At 39.5% G+C, this 25,100-nt stretch overlaps 1 protein-coding gene across 4 annotated transcripts in view; it reads left to right on the forward strand.

Moving 5' to 3' along the window:
• The first annotated feature begins 14,246 nt into the window (after window positions 1–14,246).
• grin3ba (glutamate receptor, ionotropic, N-methyl-D-aspartate 3Ba) overlaps window positions 14,247–25,100 on the forward strand; it is a 74,740-nt gene continuing 63,886 nt past the window's right edge. For 3 of the 4 annotated variants that reach the window (XR_013305166.1, XR_013305167.1, XM_077620907.1), the window contains exon 1: window positions 14,247–15,114. Coding sequence is in view for 1 of the 4 variants with exons in the window: in XM_077620907.1 (XP_077477033.1) it covers window positions 14,536–15,114 (579 nt within the window). In the remaining 3 variants the exon portion in view is untranslated. Of the gene's footprint in view, window positions 15,115–18,534; window positions 18,845–25,100 lie in introns of those variants that run through there. The other variant, XM_077620908.1, reaches the window with a different exon arrangement.

The raw sequence follows: 25,100 nt of genomic DNA on the forward strand, positions 1-25,100 counted from the left end.
GGACGGATAGACTAAGTGCAGCAAATTAATGTAATTTCGAAAGGAAGCCTGGCTGAAAAGAAGACTGGAGGATGGGTGAGCGAGGGCAAATTCAAAGTGAAAATGAAGAGAAGAAGTTCAAATGTGAATTTGGGTGCAAAAGGACAAAAGACATTGAGTAATGTCGGAGTAAGCCGGTGATTAAGCGAGACAAAGGCTGAGCCGGCAATATAGATTTGCGGTGGGAATGTGTCTTGTCGGGAATGTTCCCCTCTCCGCCGGGACGCCGACTTAGGCGGGGAGAAATGTTACACTTTGAAGGAGAAAGTAAAATAGATATCACGCAAAGACCTTTGGTGATCGTCAGATGGAATCATTTTCCTTTTTAATGATATTTAGGCCTTGAGGTGGTAATGAGTGATGTTACGTCACCTTTTCTACTTGTTTTCTGAACAGTTACATTGAAACATCAAGACAATACTTGGTCATTATGTCAAGAAACACAAACTCATTAAGACCATTGTCAGACAATACCAATTTTGCATTGTATTGAAATTTTTAGTAGTGATATTGCCTTTGTGGGATGAAAACCAAGAGTGTACTTCAGAAAGACAGATATTCATGGGAGAAAATATCAATACAGCTGTGTATAAGCTACATGGCTTACAAATCAATGAAGAATCAATGTGCCAAAGTTGGTCATTTTGTTTAGATTTTTGTTGTTGTTCGTTTTGGTTTTCTTTAGTTAGTTCATGATTTAGTATGGATTACCCAGAAGTTAACACAATATTGGCACTGTTAAATGAAACGGCTAAATGACTAAAAAAAACTATTCTCCCGATGGAATTAAATGTTGATAATATCATGTACTGGCAATGAAAAAAAGCTCCCCAAATCACAGATCTATAAAATTGAATGTTTATGCGTTGGGGAAAAAAGGGGCCTTATGGGCCATATTTTTGGGTGATATCATTTATAGAAAATTAGACAACAAAGCAGCTTCCAATTAGGGTTGAACTGTACCAATCATTTTTTCAACATATTGATGACTATGGGAATTATATTTATAGTTTTGTGTGGAGAAACACAAGTTAATTGATCAATTTCAATCTGTTAAGGAATATTTAATTCAAAGTGACATTAACAGGTGAAGAAAAAGGCTGTAAGAAAATTCCTTAAATCAGAAAAATGACCTCAAAATGGTGGAAGAGGTGAAGAAAGAAAAAACAACTCCTATGGGCGGGGAGCACAGTGTGCAATTAGGAAAAAAATACCTTAGCCCATAAATCCTTGACCCTAGGTTAGAGACAATATAACCATGTATCATGTAGTATATACAGTCATAAAGACCCCCTATCACCCAATTCTGTCGCAATCTACTATTATCAATTGCAAACTATTATGTTATCACACTATCCATCACAGTCTCTCTCACATATGCCCTTTTCTTTCCTGGCAAACACTCAAAATGAGAAAAGTGACCATGACACCGCAGTGAACTTACCCAAGTCACACCATGGGAAAAGCCAAAGGGCTCCTTTGCGCATCATAGCGCTTGATTCGTGTATCGCATGTGCCGCGTCTATTCGTCTTAACATCTGCGAATACATAAAAGTAACTTTTCAATTTCCCTCGCCACTGTGGATCACCATCATTTAATAGATTTACAGCCCTCCAGAACCAGCAGAGGATATAAAATTGTATTTTGCGCAGCGGCAAAGGGTGATTATTAGACTTTTAAATATATTGGATGATAGAAAACACAAATTACTATATGGTACTTATATAGACAAAGTGTGACTCATCCTCACAAGAATAAAATATTCTGTCAGTAAAAAAAAAAACAGTCAGTTTCAAGATGAGGGAAAGCAGGACACAAGAAACTAGAGTTAGAGTCAGTCTTCGGCTGGAAGTTTGGCTGTCACCAGCATTATTAGCCAATCCCATGTTAATGCACTGATAAATGTCCTGCAAGGGGAAAGCGGCTGATTAGATTTGAATATATCAAAGAAGACAAAGATGAGCTTCCATTAGCCTCTTAGAGAAGTGCTCATTACATGCCAGCTGGCCCATGCTATGATTGGGGTGAACTTTTGCTGCCGTTGCTCTTCTAGACCCTGCGGACAGGGCATAGTGGTTTCCATCAAATATACTGTATGTTAGATATGTTAATCCCCGACATATAGCTCTGCAAACTCAGCACAGTGCAGCCTCGCTCATGACAATGGCGGTTACGGCTGCTGTGGCGACCGATCGTCACGGCTCACATTTAACCAGGGACACATTAACCCGTGGATTTTCTCGTGTAGATGTTCCGCAGCAAAGCAGAAATGACTGAATGCGGGATTCTTTCACAATACATCAGCATTATTGCTCGATGGCTATTTTGCGTATCCGCAGCATGCATCTGTGTGGCGCTAATCATTTTCTCCTTGCGAATCACTGATAAATGTTAATAACCCACACACCCGCAAGGCATGAAATTAAAACACATTCAAGCACATGTTTTTACTTTTTTCACATTTTTACATATCGTATTGATTAAAATCTCTTCCTGCCAGAGTGTAACTTTTAGCACCAGTCAGGGAGCAAAAAAAAAAATGTGGAAAGGGCAAATATTGCTGATCAAAGGCAGGTCTGATGAAACAAGACGAGGATGACATGAAATGAAGCTGCTTGAGAACGGGAAGGCAAGAAAACCAAGTCAGCTCAACTTCAACTTGGGGAATTTTCAACCCAGTTATCGCAGCAATAATTCATTTAAGTCTCTCTGCCAGTGATAAAACCAAAGCATATAGTTGTTTGACCTTAACTCATTAAATGGCAACTACTGCAATGGACATCCAATTCATTTGAAATGGGAGGATCATGTTTCAGCATCATTGAAGGCAATAGAAGTCCAAATCATTTCAATGGGAAGTGGCTGGCAGCTAATGATTAGCCAGTTAGTTCATAACAAGAATGGGTTTCACAGGCCCTTGTTTGTAAAAGACTGTTTTTCTTCCAGTCTTCTCTAAAAAAAGTAATTAAGAAGTTAAGAAAATGTTTTCAAAACTGCAAAATGATATCTCCCTTCACCACAAATGTATTTTGCCTCATAAAAAGACAATCACAAGGTTTAGGGGGGTTGATTAATTAATTTTCTGGAAAAAAGAACTACTAAAGTATATTGAGTCTTTATAATTATTTTTTTCAGATCTTAATGGCTATTATTTCCCGAACAGTCAGAATGTAAGACAAATGTCAGCATTCACTAAACCACAGCTATTATCTTCTATTCTATAATCTTACTGAATTCACTGAGTATTCAAACCACAAAACGACAACCACATGGTGTTTATACGGAACGCCAATCCAAATCCTATTTTTTCCCCACTTAAACGTAACAAAGAACGGCAGATGTCACAATTGCAAACATTATGTTGGGGTTGTTAAAGTATAAACATACTTAACAAGTGCAACATCTGCAAACAAATGCGAGTCAGCTTACGTGGATAACTGATACTACAAATGGTGGACAAGATAAGTGATATTTTTAGGAATCAACCAATCACCGATCACCCAAGATTTATGAAATCGGCCTTATCTTATTGATCGATTGATGCTACTTTAATTTTCACCTCTACTTTGTATGTATCTCTACAAAAATCTATATTGTCTATTTACTTTTTAATTTGTCTTTCGATAATTTATGTTCTTTTCTGATTGCATCATCTATTTATGTCAAGGTAATAATCCTCTACGTTTGTCAATGCGGCAATAATTATTTTTTTTAGTCTGTCAGCACTTTAGATCTCTTTGCTTGCTCAACGTGACTGTTTGCAGAACAAAGGAGAAGGGCAATCCAGGAAATGATAATCCTTCGTTTTTATGGCATCATTTACTTTTGGGCTCCACCTGCTCTTTTAGAAGAAATTAACGCACTTCTTTAATGGCCCAGTGTGCCGCCAGGTTCACTATCTAGTCACAATTGTTATGAGCCGGTGTCATTTTCTGCAGTGAATTCCTGATGATGCCCGCTAGAAACGGGGTGGACAGTTTCAAATACTGGAAAATGAACTGTTTAGTTACTCTTGCAGTCATCGCATCTGCATTTGCATTTTTGTTTGTTTTCTCTAGGGTGAATAATTCATCCCATCCACCTGCCATGTGTCATGAATAATAAAGCGTTTCGTCAGTGTCAACACCGGGAACCACCGGGGGGATTTCCGCCAGCCAATAAAATTGAGTTTGTGCCAAAGTGAGGCTGAATTTAAGTAAATGTCAACAGCATTGATGTCAGTTTTTGCGCACAAACAAATCGCCGAGTCGACAAGGAGCTTAGTTTTCCGAGCATGACACAAAGCTCCCTTTGATCCACGGCTTGTGAACGTTTTGCTTTTTCATCTACTTTTCTTGCCACGTCAAAAAAGAAAAAAAAAAAGAATTAAAGTTGCAAGAAGTGAATAACGGGGGCCCTCGCACCGCCCTTTCACCGCAAAACTTCAAAATGATTAGAATCAAAATGAAAAACTCAAGTTTTTGTTTCAAACTGTTTGTTATTTCCTTCCTTTAGCTTGCTTTTTTTGTAAAACAATTAATTCTTGAAAGAGTTGGTTGCAAAAAAATTCCCAAACTATAAAAACCACTAATTAAGCCCAGACTTATCGATATTTTTAATAATATTTAAAACCCATAAAAATATAGGCCCCTTCCCAAAAACAGCCTCCAGTAATATTTATGAAAATGTGCTATATCAATGATGTTTATGGCATCCCATAGCCATTTGAATACACAGTAAAGACCCTCTTGGCTGTTAGCTGCAGGCTATGCTTATCATTAGATAGCCAGACGTGATCAAATCTTCACCCACCTCCACCCTAGATGTCTCCTCGGGAGGTGAGCGAGAGGATATAGCAGTCTACATGTTCACTAATCATGTAAAAATGAGTTTAAAAAAAATCACCTGCTATTTTACAAATGTTTTAAACGTTATCATACACTTAAGAACCTCCTAAGACTATTGGTGCTAATCAATGGCGCTATTTTCTCACATGCCATCTTACCTCGCTTGCTCAATTCCGAAGAAACGGCAGTTTCTTCAAAGATCACCTTGACAGCACTAATGGTTTTGTGAACTCAATCATGAAAATGATAACGTTTTTTACCCCCCTGCTGTGTGTTTAATATGCAAATGACGTGATAATGAGGTGTGGCGCTGCTTTTCATGTGATGAACATCATTGCATGGATGACACTTTTGCGGTAGGTTTAGAGTGAGGACAGATGTCCGTGAGAAACGGTAAAAAAAGACGTTTTATTGCTAGGACTCGAGGAAAGGTGGCTTTTATTGTTACTATAGTTTGAGGGATTTCCAAAGTCTGAGCAAAAAATAAGATGCAGTTAACACTTAGGATAACCCATTTTTGGGGGGGTGCTATAGATACAGACATCTGGTAATGTATCGAGGAAAAAGAAAAGCATTACCGTTTTTTTGAAAAATGAGATTAAAACTATCCCAACAGGATGGCCATATAAAAGGTTAGTGCAGAAACCAACAACCCAACAAAAGTGCAAAAAAGATATTTCCAGTCTTCTTGTGTGATCACATTGATGACATCTTTACTCGAATTTAAGTACTAGTCATCTTGTTTTAAAACAGATTTTATCAAACACAGTTCAAACTCAGTTCTCCCTGTCACAAGCATTACTATTTCTGACCACTGTCACAAATCTGGCTACCAAGTTTCAATTTCACCTTGCATTTGACACCCACATCTTCCATCACCTCAAGGTTTCTTAAAAATATTGCGGAGCCTCCAACTCACTCATCACAACCAGGATCCACCAAAACCAAATTGTGCTCCCCCGCAATGTAGCAGGAACGCGAGGGCTCATGCATCCTTGTATTGCACATTAAATCAAATAAAGACATCAAATTTTAAAAATACATTACGAAACACTAAGATGCAATCTTGCCTTAACATTACTTTGCTGCATTTTAATAATTCATCCCAGTATTCAAATGTTAAAATGATTTTTTTGTGAAATAATTCACTACTAAAAAGCATTTCTTTGTCACAATAATCAGTGTTTAGATTATACAATCTCTTCTTTGAATAGCATGCAGTTATGTTTTATTTGGAAATAACATTTTCTGGCAGGGTTTCTGGCAATTAACATTCGCTGTGCGGCTTCCTTGTTGCAATGGATTAGAAGTCTATTGTCGTCAATGGAAGAAAATGATCTAATAACTCTATTAATATATAATCCATGAATGCCACCCAAAATTGTTAAAAACTTAAATTGCTGTAGACAATCTCTAAAGTAAATAATGCAGTATGCAATAGACTAAATAATTTTCTATAAAGACTACAAGACCAAAAATCTAGCATTTTATTACAAATGCACATTTCAACAATGCTTTAAAACCTCAACAGATGTGCTGCTTTAAAAATGGTGTCTTATGTTATGAGCTTATTAATAAAGTTAATAAAGCGCAATGTCTTCTTGTGAAAATCTAAAAGTTTTTACTGCCAACAGTTGAATCTTGTGCATATTTTTCTGTTCCATGCAGGTAAGTCTTTTCAACTAAAACAATAAACAGAGCATTCTGGTTTTATGGTTATCGTTACTATCACTTGCACTTCGGGTAGCACCGATCGTAATATTTCTGGCTGATCACAGATGACTGATATCTTAAAAACCTCATCTGCCATTTTTGCTTTCCCCCCCCCTGATTTTTTTTCAAAAACAACAGACTTCACCTTTAACATTGCAATCAATCTTCTTTTATTGTTCAACAACACTAAACATGACCTGTTTCTTTCCAAACCACTAAATTGTAATTAATGTTAAAGCAGCAGTATTTTGCTTTATACAAAGACAAATCAGCAGGTTTAACAAAATTGCTCAATTTTCTGGCGAATAGAACTGTTAAATTAAAATATACATCTGTTGTCTACATTTTTTTTCTTTTAAAAATCCTAATACTTTAATGCTGAAACAATTCAAACGTGAGCCAAATGTGAGCTTTCACTATACAGGTATTATGTGACTGTTTTCGCTGTACACGTATAGGCTAATGACCATTATGGGCTACATTTTACAATCTGAGTAGAGGTTCACTGACATCCTTCTGAGTCTCAGGAGAATTTTAAAGCCACATATGATGTTTTTTGTTACTTTGAAAGCATTTTAATGTATTTTTCTCCACTGTACAGGACAACCTCCTACTAAATCCTTGCGAAGCAAGCTTTACAAACCTCTTCTTAGCTATTATACAACTGTCACGTAGACATGTACGGAACCATAGTCACGCCATCCACATGCACACGCTTGCACAGTAGGCGTTGCTGCTGCCTCCAGATAAGTCTCCCTCTATAGACCAGTGTCTTTGTACATCAGTGCGAGCAGAGGATGAAAGAAATAGCGGCAAGTGAACTCATGTTGTTAATTTGTCTCAACACTAAAGAGAGCAAGCGCCGGGAAAAATCCTGCCCACCCCTCCGCCCCTGAAAAAACACTCCCGCCTCAGCACCCCTTTGTAAATCGGCTCTCACCTGCCTATAACCCTTTCCTGCTGCCCTCTACCTTGCACCATCATCTCGCCTTCCTTCTCTTCTGCTGTCTTTTTAGTTAAATGTGATAGAAGTTGCTTTTTGCCATCAAGGTCTGTACTGACAGATTACTGAGGATTACATTGACACAGGCACATATTGACTGAGAAAATGTTGTCGAGGCGACCCTCAGGTGGAACTTTGTGTTCTTTAAATTGCAAGATTGCATGTTTTTTTTGTGTAGGGGGCCAGGTGAGTGAGAGTTCAGGTCGAGGAAATCATAGAGAGGTGACCTGGCATAGCAAAATGAGTTGAATGTCGCACAGAGAGATTACGAGAAAAAAGGCAAAAATGTTTGGCCAGCTGAATCCATAAGTACTTCTTTTTATGACGAAATCATCAACTCCATCATCATAAGGAATTTGTCACAGCAAGGAAAACCTTTTATTGCACCATTTTAGAATGTATACAGTGACACTTTACAGTTCCTAGGGGGGAGAAGGCCATGACCCCTCTGCAGACCAGACGTTCTATGCTGCTCAATTGACGTGGAAATGAGGGAAAATAGTCTAGATAACTGGTAATATAATTGACAAAAGGATTTTGTGCACCCCGATATAAATTGCACCCTGTGCGGTCGCCCACATTGCCCATAGCAAAATCGACCTTGGCCGTCCATTTGCAATTTGGATGAGGCCACTAAAACATGGCAGTGGTCCGAACTTGTGTCCACTTTTGTGTGAGGGCAGCAACTGGGAGGAGCCACAATGATAATAGTTCTGGCTGTCATTTTAAAAATGATGCTGATTATAGTCAAATCAATGCCAGATATAATGTTTCAAGTTTAGACCTTTCTTTTGTTGATGTGCTTCATTGAGGTAGTTTAGCAATTAATTTAAAAGATGAAATGAAATGGATTCAAGCCATTATTTCATGTTAAGCATAGAATGAATTGTTCTTGAGAAAATCCTGAGTTTCTGTTCTAAATCTGATGCTTGTATAGTAAGACTAACATGACAGGTCACAAATGATTCATGAACAAGAGAAGGGCTCAGACTCAGCCACACAAGTGCAACAATGATCCGTCTAATGCAGGTCAAGTGCTTCTTCAATTGCCTTCCTAATGCTAGTTTAATCCTATTCTTCATATTAATCCCGTACACAATCCAAACAAGTACACATGAGAGTGGGAACTGCAATAGATCTGAGAAGAAGGGACACCTGTAAAAACTAAAACCTTCGTTCCCGGACAATCCAAGGCCGGCATGTCCCAGAGGCGGTGCTACTAATCACACTTGAGAGTGGTAATAAGCGACCTCCTTGACAGCCATGTGCTGCTGAATTCAATATTGTAGCTCGTCCGATGACGCTCCTCAAAAGTCCACTTCAAGACCATTTTTTTGTTTTTTCAATGAAAGGGAATGTATTAGAATGCAATTTTTTTTTCTGTAATCAAACTGACAATAGTGACTGTCTTCTATATTCACAGAATGTCTTTTTTCTTCCGTTTTAGATGTCCCTGGTATGTTTTTAAGTGATCAGCTTCAAAGTACAATGAGAATCAAGAATTTAAACACCTTTTTCTTTGATTTTGAAGGGGTTGTTTTCATGTAAGTTAACCCTGACCTGAAAAAGATGGAATGAAAACCATCGGAAACTTTATGGCTTCAGAAGCAAAATAATCAAACAAAAGTGAAAGTAGAGAGATGTGACAAAGGTGGTCATTCATCATTGCGCACAATAAGCTTTAATATCTATGCAAGAGGGAACTAAATGTAGTCAACTTGCCTTGCCTGGGGAAAAAAAGAAAAGAAGATAACCGCAATTATTGTTTTCTCTCTAGTTCTGGTGTTATTCAATGTCAGTTTCACTGCCAGGCGTGCTACGCCTTTTTAATTTACACCTCTTTATGCATTCAATTAATGGATTCTGGTTTTCTCCTGAAAAGACAAACAAAAAGTCCCGTCAAGGTAATTTGCAGACTAAACCGAAATGGTCCGATGTCAAAGAAAATTGAAATAAAAGCTAGTGATTATCATTAAAATATAATAAAGGGGACAAAATGTAATTTCAGGTAGTTTTGTCCTCCAAATGAATTATCTCAACAAAAATCATTTATCTGACAAGTAGCCTGAGATTTTCTTTTCTTGTTGAATACGTATCATTAATAGCAACTCACGTCCAATGTTTGCTAAAATTACAAACTACTGCGGAAATAATATATACCCGAGAGTGAAGAAATGGGAAGAAGTCACCAAATTTTACTTTAATTCAAATTGCAGATATATTGTGAAAACAATGTTTTGGATTAAAAAATATCTTTTCCCTAAAATGCTCATATAGTCTACTGGTCATGAGCGTTCTAATGCAGAATCACCTCTAAAACTGCAGGTATCATTTAACCTAGCGCATTTAATGGTGCTCAGCATTGTTTCTGGTCTTGAGTCTTAATTTGCACCGCACTGACCGTTAAAAAAGGAAAAAAAAGTCTCAAGGCAAAGGAGCTGAAGTTGGCAGTTTTTGAGCATTACACCAGCAAGGGAGATTGGACAAGAGGAAAAGAAAATTAAAGTGTAATGTGTAAAATTGGGCCAAGGATGTCCTAATTAAAGTGCACTGTCCATCAAAAAGGTGAAAAATGATTATGACTGTGATGGTCTATTGAATTATCATTTTCCCCCTACTGTTTAATTGATTTAATAACAATGGTCATCATTGTTTTTTCATTTCATGATTTTTTTAAATGAATTCCATACAATTTTTGGTTGCTTATTGCAAAAGAAAAAAAAGGAATTGTCAGGGGCAAAGAAACAAAGCAGAAGTCAGATTTAAATTGAGCAGACCAAAAGGCTTGCATCAATTTAACAATTTCTTTTCGTTGACCGGTCTAATAGGTTAGTCGACCCGTCAAATGATTGTGGCATGGAAACAAAACGATTAAATGATGTGTTGTAGTAGCAGTACTAGTGGGAACCCTTAACAGGTATGTCCCTCTCAAACAGTCAATAGAAAACGCATGCATCCGTTGTTAATGGTTTGAAACTGGCTGAAAGCAAGTTGAGCGAGGTTTGCTGACAGCTGGTGTTTTTGCTCCTACTCTGAATTTTACAAGCTCTAAAGGTGTTCTGACATTTTGAATCTCTCACACAAACCTTTTGAACAGCACATTTGACATTTTGTGCCACAATAGCTGAACACTACACTCCGACACATCTTGTAATAAAGTCTATATATCCTATAATATTTCACCACGCAGCACAGAAGCTACATTTATAATTTTATACGGCTATATTACCTTGCTTCAGGAAGTTTAGTGTGCTTGGGTGTGCGCATGTACGTGTGTGTGTGTGTTAGCGCGGAGCCATTCAAGATTAATGTTGCTAGTTTTGCTCCTCATGCACAAAACCCCCGTGTTAGTTTTTCACCTTTTTCTGCACAGGGAGCAAGAAAAAACACACATTTTACCACAACTGTCTTATATTTGTCACTATAGTGGCTCGCTATCACACATGCCGGGTCGCCCAGCAGCCTGTGAAATGACTTCCTAGAAAGGTGTGTGACTGTGTGTTTGAGATACCTTGTGTGTGTGTTATAGTGTTGTGTCTCTCATTGTATGTGTGAGTGTGTCAATATGCGTCTGTGTGTAGGAGGGTGCGTATAATTGCGTTTGTCCCAGGCCACAAGAGGAGATGAGCAGTAGTATTGGAAACGTCACTGAAAGTGTCAACCCCAACCGATTAGGTGTGCACACAGGACCTCTGCCAAGGCTCAAATTTATCAACTGACAAATCAGTAAGCAAACACCCCCAGTACAAAATCTTGATAGCAAGAAGGAAGGTCAAATTTATCTGTAGTCTTCCATTAGTTACAGATAAAATGGGGTAAATGACATTGTACACTGTAAATCTTTGATACTTTTGCATCTAAGCATCAGGGATGTTTGCCCCCAAAGTATTTATATTGCATTAATAATACCTAAATGCTAAGGCATTTGGTTTTCAAGCACAACCTCGTGTTTTCTCAATGACATTTGTTCTTGTTTGAGAACATGCATTATTTACCGTTAATAGGTTTTTGGAAAGAAGATTAATCAAAAATGTTTGTTTTCCTGCTGCTTGTGGCTACAATAATCCAACAAGATACTAAAAATGCATGTAAAAAATGAAAGAAAAGCAATCCAGGTTAATATATATGATAATCTATAAATGGGAAGCCATGCATAAAAAACTGGCATAGACAAAAGCTTGACATTCTTATTTGGACCTCCCAAAAATCCCCAGAAGCTGTGTTCAGACTTCACGTTCCGCTTTCCTGATTCAAATAGGACACACACCCGAACACAGCCACCGCTGTCCCTGGCCCAAATTAGCATGCACACACACTAGCTGAGTTTTATTGCAAACTGGCGCTGTCCACGGTGCTGAAAGAAAAAAAGACGCCCAGTAGGGAAGTGGGAATATAAATCTCAGCAAAATATTTTGGCATGCGAGACGGCCATCAGCGTTACGGCGGCAAGCCTGGCAGTGTTGTGTGCAAGTGCTTAAATGCTCGCTGGCTGTTAACTCGCAAAGGAGACGGGCCAGTTAAAACACACAGTTCATTTTATCAGGGAAAATAAAGCCTTTAACTCTTGAGGAAGAGGCTTTTGTTTTGGATGCTTTTTTTACACCATGTGGGTTTAGAGTAGGTGGAATGGTAGTAAATAAAATAAAAGTACGGTCGAGTTTCTGGGAGGTACGAGCTGTTGCTCAGATGATTCTTCTCTTGAGTTGTGAGCAAACTATACAGCTAGTATTCACAGTGTGTGTTGTGGTAGTTAGCAAGTAAAGAATATGATTTATATGAAAAACACCTAATAATGGCAGTTGAAGCTAGTTAGTTAGTTATGCATGAGTATCTGTGTGGAGTTTGCATGGTCTCCTCGGGCCTGTGTGGGTTTCCTCCGGGTACTTCGGCTTCCTCCCACATTCCAAAGACATGCATGGTAGGCTGATTGGACACTCTAAATTGCCCCTAGGTATGGGTGTGAGTGTGCATGGTTGTCCATCTCCTTGTGCCCTGCCATTGGCTGGCCACCAATTCAGGGTGTCCCCCGCCTTTGGCCCGAAGTCAGCTGGGATAGGCTCCAGCACCCCCCGTGACCCTAGTAAGGATAAAGCAGTTCAGAAAATGAGAGAGGTGTTTTTTGTTGGTTCCAACACAGGTAAAAAGCCATTTTCCCCCAAAAGATACAATAAAAAAATTGAAGTCATCCTTCCAGGCCAATTTTTTAAGCAGCATTACAAAATTCACAGAATATCATAAAAATACTCATTTCCTGACATCCTGGAAATATGAGGTTGGTCATTTTCACAGAGCATTTTGAGTCAGTGGAATATTTTAAATTGCTACTGAATAAAGTTTGAATTAAGTCAAATTGGCCATTTGTTTCCTAGCAGAGACTCAGAACATACAGAAAACTCATCAACAACACAAATACCAATTGAATTATACTTTATCTTCTTGGTTTACTAACTACCATATAATATCCAGTGTATACGATCTGAGAAAAATCACAATTTTTGCAAAAATATATATCTATTTTAAGCTCTCTTAGGTGTTTTTGAACCATCATATAAAAGTATCTCAAATAAGTGTAATGGAAATATAAATCTTTCGGATTTCCACCCATCACGCCACCCGTCACATCTAGCTTAACTTGTTTGTTGAATTTCTTTCTTCCAGTCTTCTCCTAATCATCCATTATACGTAGCTGCTGCCATACATGATAGCCTTGCTTTTGAATGATCCTCTGTTTCATTTGTCTTTTATTAACAGAGTCAAGGTAACAGCAGTAGATGGAGTCAAAGTAATCATAACAACGCCATGGTGGTTTTGCAAACAACAGTAGTCATACCCTCCGCTTAACTAATGAACACATTGAAGGATGTTAGACGTTTAATAACCACAGGTGATTTGTTCTAACACTGGGTTCTCCATTACTGATTATTAACATTGCTTATTGCTGACTGCAAACCTTTTCTTTCAGCTCCTAATCATCCTCTTGGTAAAAGTAGATGGAAACACTACTTGTATAAATGTAATGATCGGCTAAATGTAATGTTCTACTGCCAGTTTTTTTTTCTTTCTCAGTGGCCTTTCTGTCCAGTGAATAAACAATCCAATATTAACAATCACATTGCAAGTAGACTAAACTCCCATGTGGCACATTGTTCCATTTTTCATTCATCACAAAGGTCATGGGGGTACACTTGCCTATGAAGGCAACCTATCTACAAAAGGTACATCCCAAAATGGTTACTTAAGGGCACATAGAGACAAACAACCATTTACACAGGTTCACATTAAAACGCTTCAGCCTATTTAGACACTCAGATTCTCAATCTTCATGTTTAAGCAACAGGACAGGTATATAGAAAAAAAACACTAACAAGAAATACAATACAAATACAATACAAAATGTCTCGTCGTTCAACATCTATTACTCGCTGAAGTGAAAATCTGATTAACTTTCAACTTTCAATTTAAAGCGTGTTAAGATTTACATATAAGAAGCGGCTGCGTGTGGCTGTGAATGAACAAAACCGCTCTGTTATCCACCGAATTTGCCATTAAAATTCAACAAGAGGCAGTCTCCGTGAGAGGTTACATTATTGGCGAGGGGGAGGACACACACACACGCGCACACTACCCGACGCGCGCACGCTCACACACAAGCGGACGCGCGCACGCGGCAGCCGGTGCGCCTGACTCCGGCAGACAGCAGAAAAGGAGCGGAGCATCTCTGAGCTCCGATCCACGCGTCTTTTTGGGCTGTCCATTCCAATAACTTTTAGGAGCCAAGACGCGGCATAGTTAGTGTAAAGAAAACAACTGACAAAAGAGAGAAAGAGGACTAAAAAGCATCAGCACCAAGTCCCGGGAAAGCTGTGGAGCCGGGAGCCAAGGGGGAGCTATGCCATCTCTCGCCGAGTGGAGCCCAGTCCTCCTGCGTCGTCCACGCGTGTCGGAGCTGCAGCATGGTGCCCCCCTCCGGACCCTGGAGCCACCGTCTCGCCCCCGGGAGAAGACCCCCGCTGCTACTCCTGCTCCTCGTGCTGGCCGGTGGGCTCTCGTCGCCGGAGCCGTGCCTGCTGCCTCCATCATCGTGCCACATCCTCACCCGGATCGGACACACGGTGCGCCTCGGCGCGTTGCTGCCTGCCCGCCAGCCAGCCCGGATACAGAACGCGCTCAACCGCGCCCTAGCTAGCCTCCGGCACCAGAGCACCGCCACCACCTCCACCTCCACTTCCAGCTCGGACTCGTTCGCCGGGACCACAACCTCCGCCACCCCCGGCAGCAGTGGCAATCCGTCCCGGGGGGTCCCGCTTCTGCCCTACAACCTCAGCCTGGAGGTGCTGGCCCGGTCCCCATCAGGATGGGACCCGGCGTCGCTGTCCAGGAGCGCCTGCCAGGAGCTGGTGGTCCGTGGGGTCTCAGCCGTGCTCGCCTTTCCGCGCTCCACAGAGGAGCTCGTCCAGATGGAGTTCCTCTCCGCTTTTCTGGAGACCCCTTTCGTCTCCATCCTGGAGGACACGGAGCCCCTTGTTACTAAGGTAGGTGCAATCACCTTTGCGTTGTGTGAGTCTCATCGGACAAGTGAACATCTACAATTAACGTTATTGCTCCCCTATTGCTTGTTATTGCACCTTTTTGAACCTGTGCTCCAATGGTTCCCATTAACAAAAAAGCAATAATAATGTCGGTTATCTCCGAAAGTGCATTAAATGTCAGTGAAATCGATACACTTGAGTGTTATAGGAAATTACAATGTAAATAAGCACGGGGAATGCAGCCTAAAATCAATAATTATTGTGCTTGTAAAGTAATGCCATGTGCCATCCATAGTACAATTTCTCTTAAGTATTCCAGAAATTAGCCACTCGGTGGTGCAGTGTTTCTTTTGCCTGACTGCGGTCCGGGCAGCGTGGGATCGAGTCCCACTCGGTGAAAGAATGGTCGTAAACGTGAGTGGCTGTCCGTTTCATTTTGCCCTGTAATTGACTGGCAACCAGTCTAGGGTGTACTCTACCTTTCGCCCGAAGTCTGATGGGATTGGCTCCGGCACCCCGTGACCCTGACAAGGATAAGCGATGTCTAAATGAATGAATTTCTGGAAATTAAGATTTACGTCAAATAACTGTTCATCTTACTATGCCAAGCACGCATACTGATGGATCGGACAATAAAATACTCTTCCACTAGATGGCAGAAGGTACAATTACCTACTTTCTTTATATCGTCATTGATGCGACAGACAAATAACTTTTGTGTTTAATTAAAGACGCCACAATTTCACGCCAAGTTCACTTAAAGAGAAGCTCATCATATCCTGTTTTAAACTTTACGAGCTCAACCACAGTGTCCTTTCAGTGCTGCCTGCGGGCCTCTTCACATGCATGTTTAATACCTTCACTTTGGATTGAACTGTCAGGCTCTTCCAGCAGAAAGCTTTTTATTTACCGTATTCTTATTTTTTTCTTCTTCAAGCTCCAGCTACAAAGTGCGACTGTGTGTGTGCACAGCAAGCTGAGGTGTTTAGTTTCCTTTCCGAGTGAATCACTGCAACAGTTGAGTTGCAGATAGATTGACGCTGGCAAGTCGTGCGGCGCCGCTTCCTTTCGGAGTACGTGCACCGAAATTTATGTTTTTGTGCAGTGTGGACAGATGCACAAATATACACGTACACACTTTGTGTGTAAGGTACATTGAGAGTGTCTCCAAATATGTACTGTTCAAGTGGAAATTTCTGGAATTTTTCAGCAATTAATGAAAATTTGAAGGTCAAACGTGGTACACATGCCAAACATTGAAAGATTTCAGCTCAGAGCATTTAGATGAATGTTTTTTTACAACTTTTTTTAACCACCAAATACCACCACTCAAAAATATTAGTTCTAAAGTAAAATAAAACAAAACTATACTAATACATTAGCAGTAAAAGCAGTAAAAATGTTCATTCCGATGCTTTAAGTGGAAATATGCCACAGTAATTTGATGAGTTTAAAACTGTTCAATTGTTGGGCAGATCTGGTTCATCGATCAACGTCATTGACAGTCACAATACTGGATTTAAAAAAAAGTTCCAGCAACTTTAATGTCCAGGCTAAGCACAGTCAAGCATTTAATTCAGTGTTACTTTCATATACCACTAGAGCGAGCCTGCGTCCTATTAGTGATAGTCATTTCGAAATTATGAGAAGTTTAAAGATCTAATTCTAAACCATTACGCAGTGTGTTTTTGTGACGTGCAATAGAGCTCACATTTATTGTCAAAATTTGCCTCTGACTTGTGCAAGCCCTTTTCAACTACTGTATCTAGAAATATATGGCACGATATTTAACAAAAATGTATACATATGAAGTTTGGCTCGGTGGTTGAGTGGTTGGTGCATTGGCCTCGCAGTTCTGGGGCCAAGGGTTCGATCCCAGATCGGTCCGCACTGTGTGGAGTTTGCATGTTCTCCCCGGGCTTGTGTGAGTTTTCTCCGGGTACTCGGCTGGCAACTGATTCAGAGTGTTGCTCGCCTGGTGCCCATAGTTGGCTAAGATAGGCGCCAGCACCCCCTGCGACCCTTTTGAGGATTAAGCAGTTCAGAAAATGAATGAATATGATCTAAAATATGCTAATATATTAAATGTATTTATATTTGCTAGTCATTTTCAAACACAGCCAGCGAAACCATGTTTCCGCTAATATTTGCAAATTTGGCAAGTAGGCTATTAGTCAAACGAATATTTTGTATGACTTGAAAATGCAATGGTCATAACAAAGATTGCTCAAAGAATATGCACATGGGCCCCACCTTCTGGATTTTTTGCCATTGCATTTAAATCATCTCCTACTGTTAAACCAGCTAAGTTTGACAGCATACAAATATACATAACAAGGAAGAGGCAACATGAGATGACAGCTAGAGGAATGAGAAAGTCCCAAGATGAACTTTAGTCATATCTGATTGCAAAAACAGTCACCAGCACGCAAAGATGAGGTCACTGAGCGAGGATGTCAACGAGAGAAATGGTTCGAGATGCTGTAAAAAGGCTGCAAAGGGTGAGCCAGGACACAGCTGAGAGCTTTCTCCAGCTGCAAGGAGGACTTTGAGCTCTACGGGATGCTGGCATACAGCCACAGGGCAAAAGAAACCGCCATCACTCTTTCACTTTTTGTAGGCCTCAGCTTTTTATAGGCTTACCTTTTTGTGTCTTTTTTTTTGGTGTGTATCACAGCACGTCTACCTTGTTTGAGAACACGGCTACATTTTTTCTTGAGAACATCGCAGCAATTTCATTATGGAAACTGATTCAAATTGACTAAATAAATGCATCTGGTGGTTATTTTATACCAATTCATGCATAAACGGTTGTTAGTACCCTTGCTGAATGTGGTGTGGTTATTTAAAAATATTTCCATGGCCAGTGTTTGGATGTCGAGACGCTACTGTGTAGTATTCCTGCCAAAAAGTTAATTTGATAGTTGATGAATTGCTGATTAGTTTTGCAATCAGTTGACTCATTTAGTTGTCTCATTTATAAAGTACATGTTGCTATTTTTTATTTTTATTTTTTTTTGGCTTGAGATTTTAGCTGCAAATGTGCTTTGCTTATGGATTTGTCGGTTAGCGCGTAGATGGGATAGGATCCAGCACCCCCGTGACCCTTGTGAGGATAAACAATTGAGAAAATGAATTAATGAATTGTTTTGTAGTGTGCCATTGTTTTCTAAAGTAAAAGGAGATAATCAGTAATCATCCAATTTTAATAAATGAATTATCATCTGCTTTTATTGAGGTTTAATGTTACTTTTCCTTCATTTTTTTCTTTTAAATGAATTAAAATGAATTTATTACAGGCAAGAATCTGACCACTACTGGTCTTGTTGTTATTGTTGCCGGGCAAAGGAATGTGCTTTTGGGTCTAGCACTGTCATTTGTCAGCTAATTAATAACACCCGTGGCTGCTTGTGTGGGTTTGAGTTGATGAGTTGGCTGTTCATGTTTCAAACACTCATTTTGTTTGGGATCGTGTTTCACAAGATTAATATGCACAAAAATATTTTGTAGGTGCTCACTCTGCACATGCATATTCATAAGTTTCATAAGTTTAGATGTCAGACACATGTTGAACTTTAAGCTTGCGTTTATATGCCAAATTGGATCATCATACAGTCAATCAACATGGATTGTAACACACATCCAGATTGAATGAACACCATGGAATTACAGTTCTGGCTTCACGTGAGTATTGGATACAACGCACCGGAAAGAGCCCCGCACTTCTTACTATGTGAGTAACAGAACAGGATATATTTCCAATCAATGTGCTTTTATTTTAATATGTTTTGCTGTTAACTGCACAAAAGACTATAGGTTCTAGAACATTCTTTTTGAGCTCCAGATCATTGAATGCTTAGAGCAGCAACCTCAGTAGAAATGTTTCAATCTGGCCTTAAAAAGTATTTGTTTGTATGTATTTTTGCACACTAGCCGTTAGGTTTTCGCTTGTGGGGGTTTTGTTTACATTTGTGCTCTTGGCTTTTTTCCCTTGTGTAACTTGTGTTTGTGATTGCTCATTGAGTTCACCCATCGTCTCTCCTGTTCGCTGCATCTCGTGTCACCGATTTGTTTTGAATTGTCTTCTCGAAACCATGTCTGCCCATATAAACTTTGTGTATTTGTTAGTTCTTGCTTGCCACTTTTCTTCTCTTCACTTGACTTGGCCGGAGTTCTAGCTTCAACACTAACAAATGTGGTTTTCCAAAAATGTGGGATGAAGAACATGTTCTGACACTACTGTTGATGTATCGAGTATGGCTGAAAGTCAACAGAAGTTATGCTCCAATATTGAAATGAAAGGCACAGTTGCTCCTGGTTTGTTTTTGCTTGGACTCCCAGCTCATTACCATATAAACATGTGTGTCAATATTCTCAACAAGTCCAAGTTTAACCAGCCTCCAAGTTGAGCGCTCTGGGAAACTTTAATCCTAAAAACATGGGCACTATTCTCAGCAACACACACAGAAAAAAAAATCTCCATAATTCCTGGGAGATCCAACAACAAACACGACCGTCTTCTGTTTTTTGGATGCCTCAGTGACCAAACAGATTTTTGGCAGACTGAATTGTTTTGCTTCCTGCTCCAAACTCCCTCTCCACCAGAATCCTCGAAAATGTACTATACGCAATTATACTTGTGTACTCTGTGTCTATGCAATACTACCACAACATTGGGCACATTTAAGTTATTCAAGGTACTAAAGTTGTGTGGGGGTGCATATATATTTTTATGTATGATCAATTTTGATAGCTACCATTTGCAGAGCAATTTAACTTGCAAATATGATTGTACTTAAAACAAGCAAAAAAAACTACATAATACACACTTCAACCAGGTCACGCTCCCATTTTGACCTATCTTTTGCATAAATCAGTTTAAAACTCATTCACTGTCAATAAAACTGATAGGTTTCCACGTCCAAATTCGCTTTGACGTATATCACTGTCAATGACAGCCAATAGGTTAAATATGAACTTTGATTTTTTGGGGGGCAATATCGTATGATTGTCCAACGTCTAACACAATTTGTTACAATTGACGCAACATTTCTTCGTTACACTCAGATTTTTGTCTAAAGCACGTGTCAAAGTGGCGGCCCGGGGGCCAAATCTGGCCCGCCGCATCATTTTGTGTGGCCCGGGAAAGTAAATCATGAGTTCCGACTTAAATTTCCTGATTTTCCCCCTTTTAAATCAATAATTGTTATTTTTTAATCCATTTTTTTGTGTTTTTAGTTCAAAAATCATTTTGTAAAATCTAAAAGTATATAAAAAAAGCTAAAATAAACATTGTTTTAGATCTATAAAAAAAACTGAATATTCAGGGGTTTTAATCCAGTTTTTTAATCAATTTATAAAAAATATATCTAAATATTACATCTAAAATGGTCCGGCCCACATGAAATCGAGATGACGTTAACGCGGCCTGCGAACCAACCCGAGTCTGACACCCCTGGTCTAAAGGCTGAATATTACAATGGTGTAGCTTAGCGCTTAGATTATTTTAAAACTCAAATCAGTTCTATAAGTCACGATACTACAATTGAAGTGTTTCATTCCTCAGCAAGCGCCTCGAGGCAAGAGAGTGATTTATGATTAGTACTTGAGAAAAGTCATTTACAGTTATCTAGTCTGGAGAAAAAAAAATAACAGCAGGAGCCATTTTTTTTCTTGATTATGGATTTTTATTTTGGCTCTGCTGCATATTAGTACAAAGTCATCGGTTGAAAAAGTGAATCTGAAACGGCTTTTTGGTTTTGTGTGGGAAATTTGTAAAATATTCCAAGGCTGGATTGAATGAAAGATGGAATTCTGAATGGAAGACTCCTTTCACATTTGGAGTTATTTATGCTGTTTTGTTCCACCGTAACTTTTCCAGCCGTTATCGGGAATCTGACACTGGAACTTCTCGTTAATGTCAAGCCAGCACAGAGGCAGCAAAGGACGGAGAGAACAAAAAGATACTTGTTTCTTCTCAGTCTGTGGTACGATGCATTGGAATCGCTTTATCCCTCCCTTTCTACTTAAGCTAATTAGAAGCAGTGTGTGACCCCTAACTGTAAATCTCTGCTGTCTATCTTTTGACACAGAGGACGGGTGAGTGTTAAAACGTGCGGAGGGGGAAGCTGGAGAAGGAGAAAAAGGCCTTCTAAATTCCCATTTGAGCAATGTGATGATATTTGATGTTTAAGATAAAGCAACCTCTACTAAATCCCTCCAGTGAATGAAACCGTGTTCAGAATCGACCTTCCCTGTCGGTTTGTAAACGGCGTGCGTGTGCCGCTTAAAATGAAAAAAGGAATATCTTTGCAATCTTGCCGCCTTCTTGCTTGGCCTCACCGAACACCTTTTGACTGGCCGATATTATCACTCAAATCATTTCTGTGGTAAGTCGGGATGGCGAAAAAGCATCCTGATTTGTTGAATGTGATTAAGCGAAGAGGCCGCTGCGGTAGGAATTCATTATTTTATTGCCGAGGATGTGTTTCTTACACTCTCCTCACACCCGCACTTAATACTATTGAAATAGACCCTTGGAATTCTTCACAAGGCTTTATTTCACAGTCTTAATTCACTATACCGGGTGTATTATTTGCCTTTGTGGCTCGTTTGTGTGTGGCGAGTCTTGTTTGCATGCTACGTGGTAAATATCCTTTCAGCGGAGATCTTATTAATAATTCAGGCTGTTGTTTTATGATATGAACTAAAGGTGGGTAATTGAGAGCCGGTTTGTCTTATAGAGTCGATTAGTGTTATTTTTTATGAGGAACTTTAGAATGATCAATGGAACTTACAATCTGTCTCGTTCACCTGATTCAAATTGGAGATTTTTGGAGTGTATTCCCGTGTGCGGTCGATTGGTCGCGGTCTTTTGGTCGCCCCGACCACGACAACCGGCGACCAAAAGACCGGCGACAAAACAAGATAAAACAGCACTGTCTACGCATCAATAAAAGCCAACAATGGCCATGAGCAGTTTCACTGAGCAGACGTGCGAGTGTATATCTTTGTATGTATACATGCGTTGTCCCTTTAAGAAGCTACGTCCGTCAGGGTCTTAACAAGTTCTCCAACAAAAAAACAATAAAAGTCCGGGAAATTTGGAGCTTTTCTTTAGCCTAATAATTACTAAGGCATTAAGTATGACTAAATAGTAATTCACAGTTTGTATGTAGGGAATTTCAGCAACTCTTTAAATGGTAATTATCACTTACCTTCTGGGCGACCAAAAGACCGGCAACCAATCGACCGTGTACCTGTATTCCCTAGTAAAAGTGTGTCAAAGTAGGAGGAATTGAAATTCAAAATGGCTATTTTCCATGTATCTTGCTATGACTGAAGTGTCGGCCAAGTTTCATGTCAATGTGTGAAACTGATCTCTAAAACAAAGAATGAAAAGTTATGTTAATGTTGCAAATGTATACCTTCTCCAAGCGGGGAACATGAATGTCAAAGTTTTACTATAGTGCTTTTGAAAGTAATAAAGCTCATGGGTTGATGTCAGAAAAATCACCACCAAAGTTTATGTCCGTGTCCCAATCACATTGCAAGCATACACAAGGCACCACTAAGTCAGCAAGCTCAAAAGCTGCTAAGTTATTTAATATTTAATGATTAAGTAACATCTCAAGTTCACATGGAGCCAATACAATACAACAGTCAAGATGACATTTAAATTCATGAAATCTAATCAGTCATTGGTGGCTTCATCTTTTCAATATTACAAGGAAAAAAATGCCTTTGCAGTGCAGATGGAGAGAAGATAAAACAACAAAAACTGTCATTCCCGAACTTTGACATAGTCATGCTAGTCTCCTGACCACAAATTTATTACAGTTGTAATAAAAACTGAAATGGGTCCCCCACTGTAATTTAACCAGACACCTCTCACGCAGCCGTAATTTATTTGGATGTCATAATTAGGACTTTTATTATTATCTGGGAGCTACTTTCCCGCTTGCGCATGTCCTTCATTCTATTCAGGCATTATTTTATTATTATTATAGACTTTTTAATGACATGCCTTCACTAGCCAAATGAAAATATTGGGGGAGAAAAAAAAATCCCTTAAGAAATGACATTTTAATCCATGGACCCTTGCAGAAAAAGACTCATTGAGCCTGTGAGGTAGACACACACACACACACACACACACACACACACACACGTACACACGTGCAGGTCGCACACTGTTGCATATCTTCATGTAGCACACACAGTGCTGTGCAGTGCTATGAGTTACTAAGCCTAATGAGGCTTTACAAGCCTGCTGCCTTTCACATTTTCTTTCAAATGATGAGGGGATTTGCTCCACAGCCCAGTAAGCGCCGAGGAGGTGGATGGAAGGGGGGGTTACCCCAATACCCGGGCCTAAGCCAGAGGCAATTGACAGTTTGCTCCAGGCTCGCCACTTAACCGCGAAACATCGCAAGGCACGCGTTGTTTTCTCACCCTCTCGTCGTCTTCTTTATTAGCGCCGCTGTGACAGTTCGGTCGTGTCTCGACACCGTTAATGGCAACGCGCGTGGACGGCAGACAGCACATTGTGGGCTTGTCGGAACGCCTTAGTTCAATTCTCTGTGTTTATTCATGGGGGGTTTTGGTCTGTGGTGCATGTCTGAAGTCATTCCACACTAGCGTGACTTTTTGGGTGAATCTTCTTTCTCTTAATTGAAACGGTCCTCGCTCTTGTTGTTTTGTTATTCTTCTCCCTCCCTCAACGGGATGTCTGGTAAAAGGAAGTTAACACAAATGGGGGGATGGAAGATCAAGGAAGTTGCAAAAAATGAATTGAGATTTGGTCTGTTTGAATTAAGTTTGGCAAAGAGATGGCACTTTTGGATGTCTACTGGATTTTCATTGTGTAGAGTTTGGTGAAATGCTTTTTGCCTGCATAGAAACAAACTTTCATATTCGTAGTAAGTCGTTTTACTTGCGTTTAGCTTCATCCCTGGGGTTTGCAAATTCAACAAAACCAGACACTTTGGTCAAAAATCAGATTTCTGGGTGTTCTCAATATGCTTTTGATATTCTTTGCAAAATTGCAAATATTTTTGAAATTGAAAGTTCAGATACATTTGTTAACATGATTTTTTTTCTACATCAACTTTGAGGAAATTGAAGATCTGAGAAAATGTCCAAAGATAAAAGATAGCAACCATCCTTTAATCCAATAAACACATTTGACCTCCATTTTTATTATTAAGCGTAAGTTGACACAACCTCATAACACAATCTATGGTGTTTAGAAATATTTATTTAAAACAAGCAATGCCAACGGCCGTCAATGGCAGCTATAGCGTTAAGCAAATGGAAATTTTATTTAAAACATCCTTACTTAGCGATTAAACGGAAGCAAAGAAATTAATCAATTGAAAAGCGTGAGAATTTTTTGTCATGTTTCGCAGTTTTTTTTTTCTTTCCGAGAGCGTCGGTAAATGTCGTCACAGGATGCCACGTTGATTAAAAAATGGAATATTTGTGCAGAAAAATGGGAAGGAGATCTGAAGGGGAAATGGCGGAATAGGATTAAATGACATGGAATGAGATGGACAGGAAATGAAGGACAGCACAATCAAAACAAAACAAGGAAAAGAACGACGAACACGGAGCAGTTCTTGCATCCAAGCTCAATCTTTTAAAATCTTTCCCAAGATCAACAGAAATGCAAAAACATGCAATACAAAGTGATTTTTTTTTAGTTCAACAAAATGGTGATATAACTGACACTTAAAAATACGCTAAAACATAACAGAAACGTGGACGCCAGGTCTTGACAGATTTACATTTTTATTTTATTTTAATTGATAAAAATAATCACTTGCCCAATACAGGATTAAGAAGACAAGCAATTTCCCAGATACTTCCTTGTCCTGGTGAGGCAGTAGAGGAAGGAATCGGGATGAAGGCTCCGAAGGGATTTTCCCGTTATCCAGAAAAGACGTTGAGGGATGGCTGAAAATTATCTCAGGAATTCTGGGAAGTGC

The sequence above is a fragment of the Stigmatopora argus genome, chromosome 15 (assembly GCF_051989625.1).
Source record: "Stigmatopora argus isolate UIUO_Sarg chromosome 15, RoL_Sarg_1.0, whole genome shotgun sequence".
Classification (NCBI taxonomy): domain Eukaryota; kingdom Metazoa; phylum Chordata; class Actinopteri; order Syngnathiformes; family Syngnathidae; genus Stigmatopora; species Stigmatopora argus.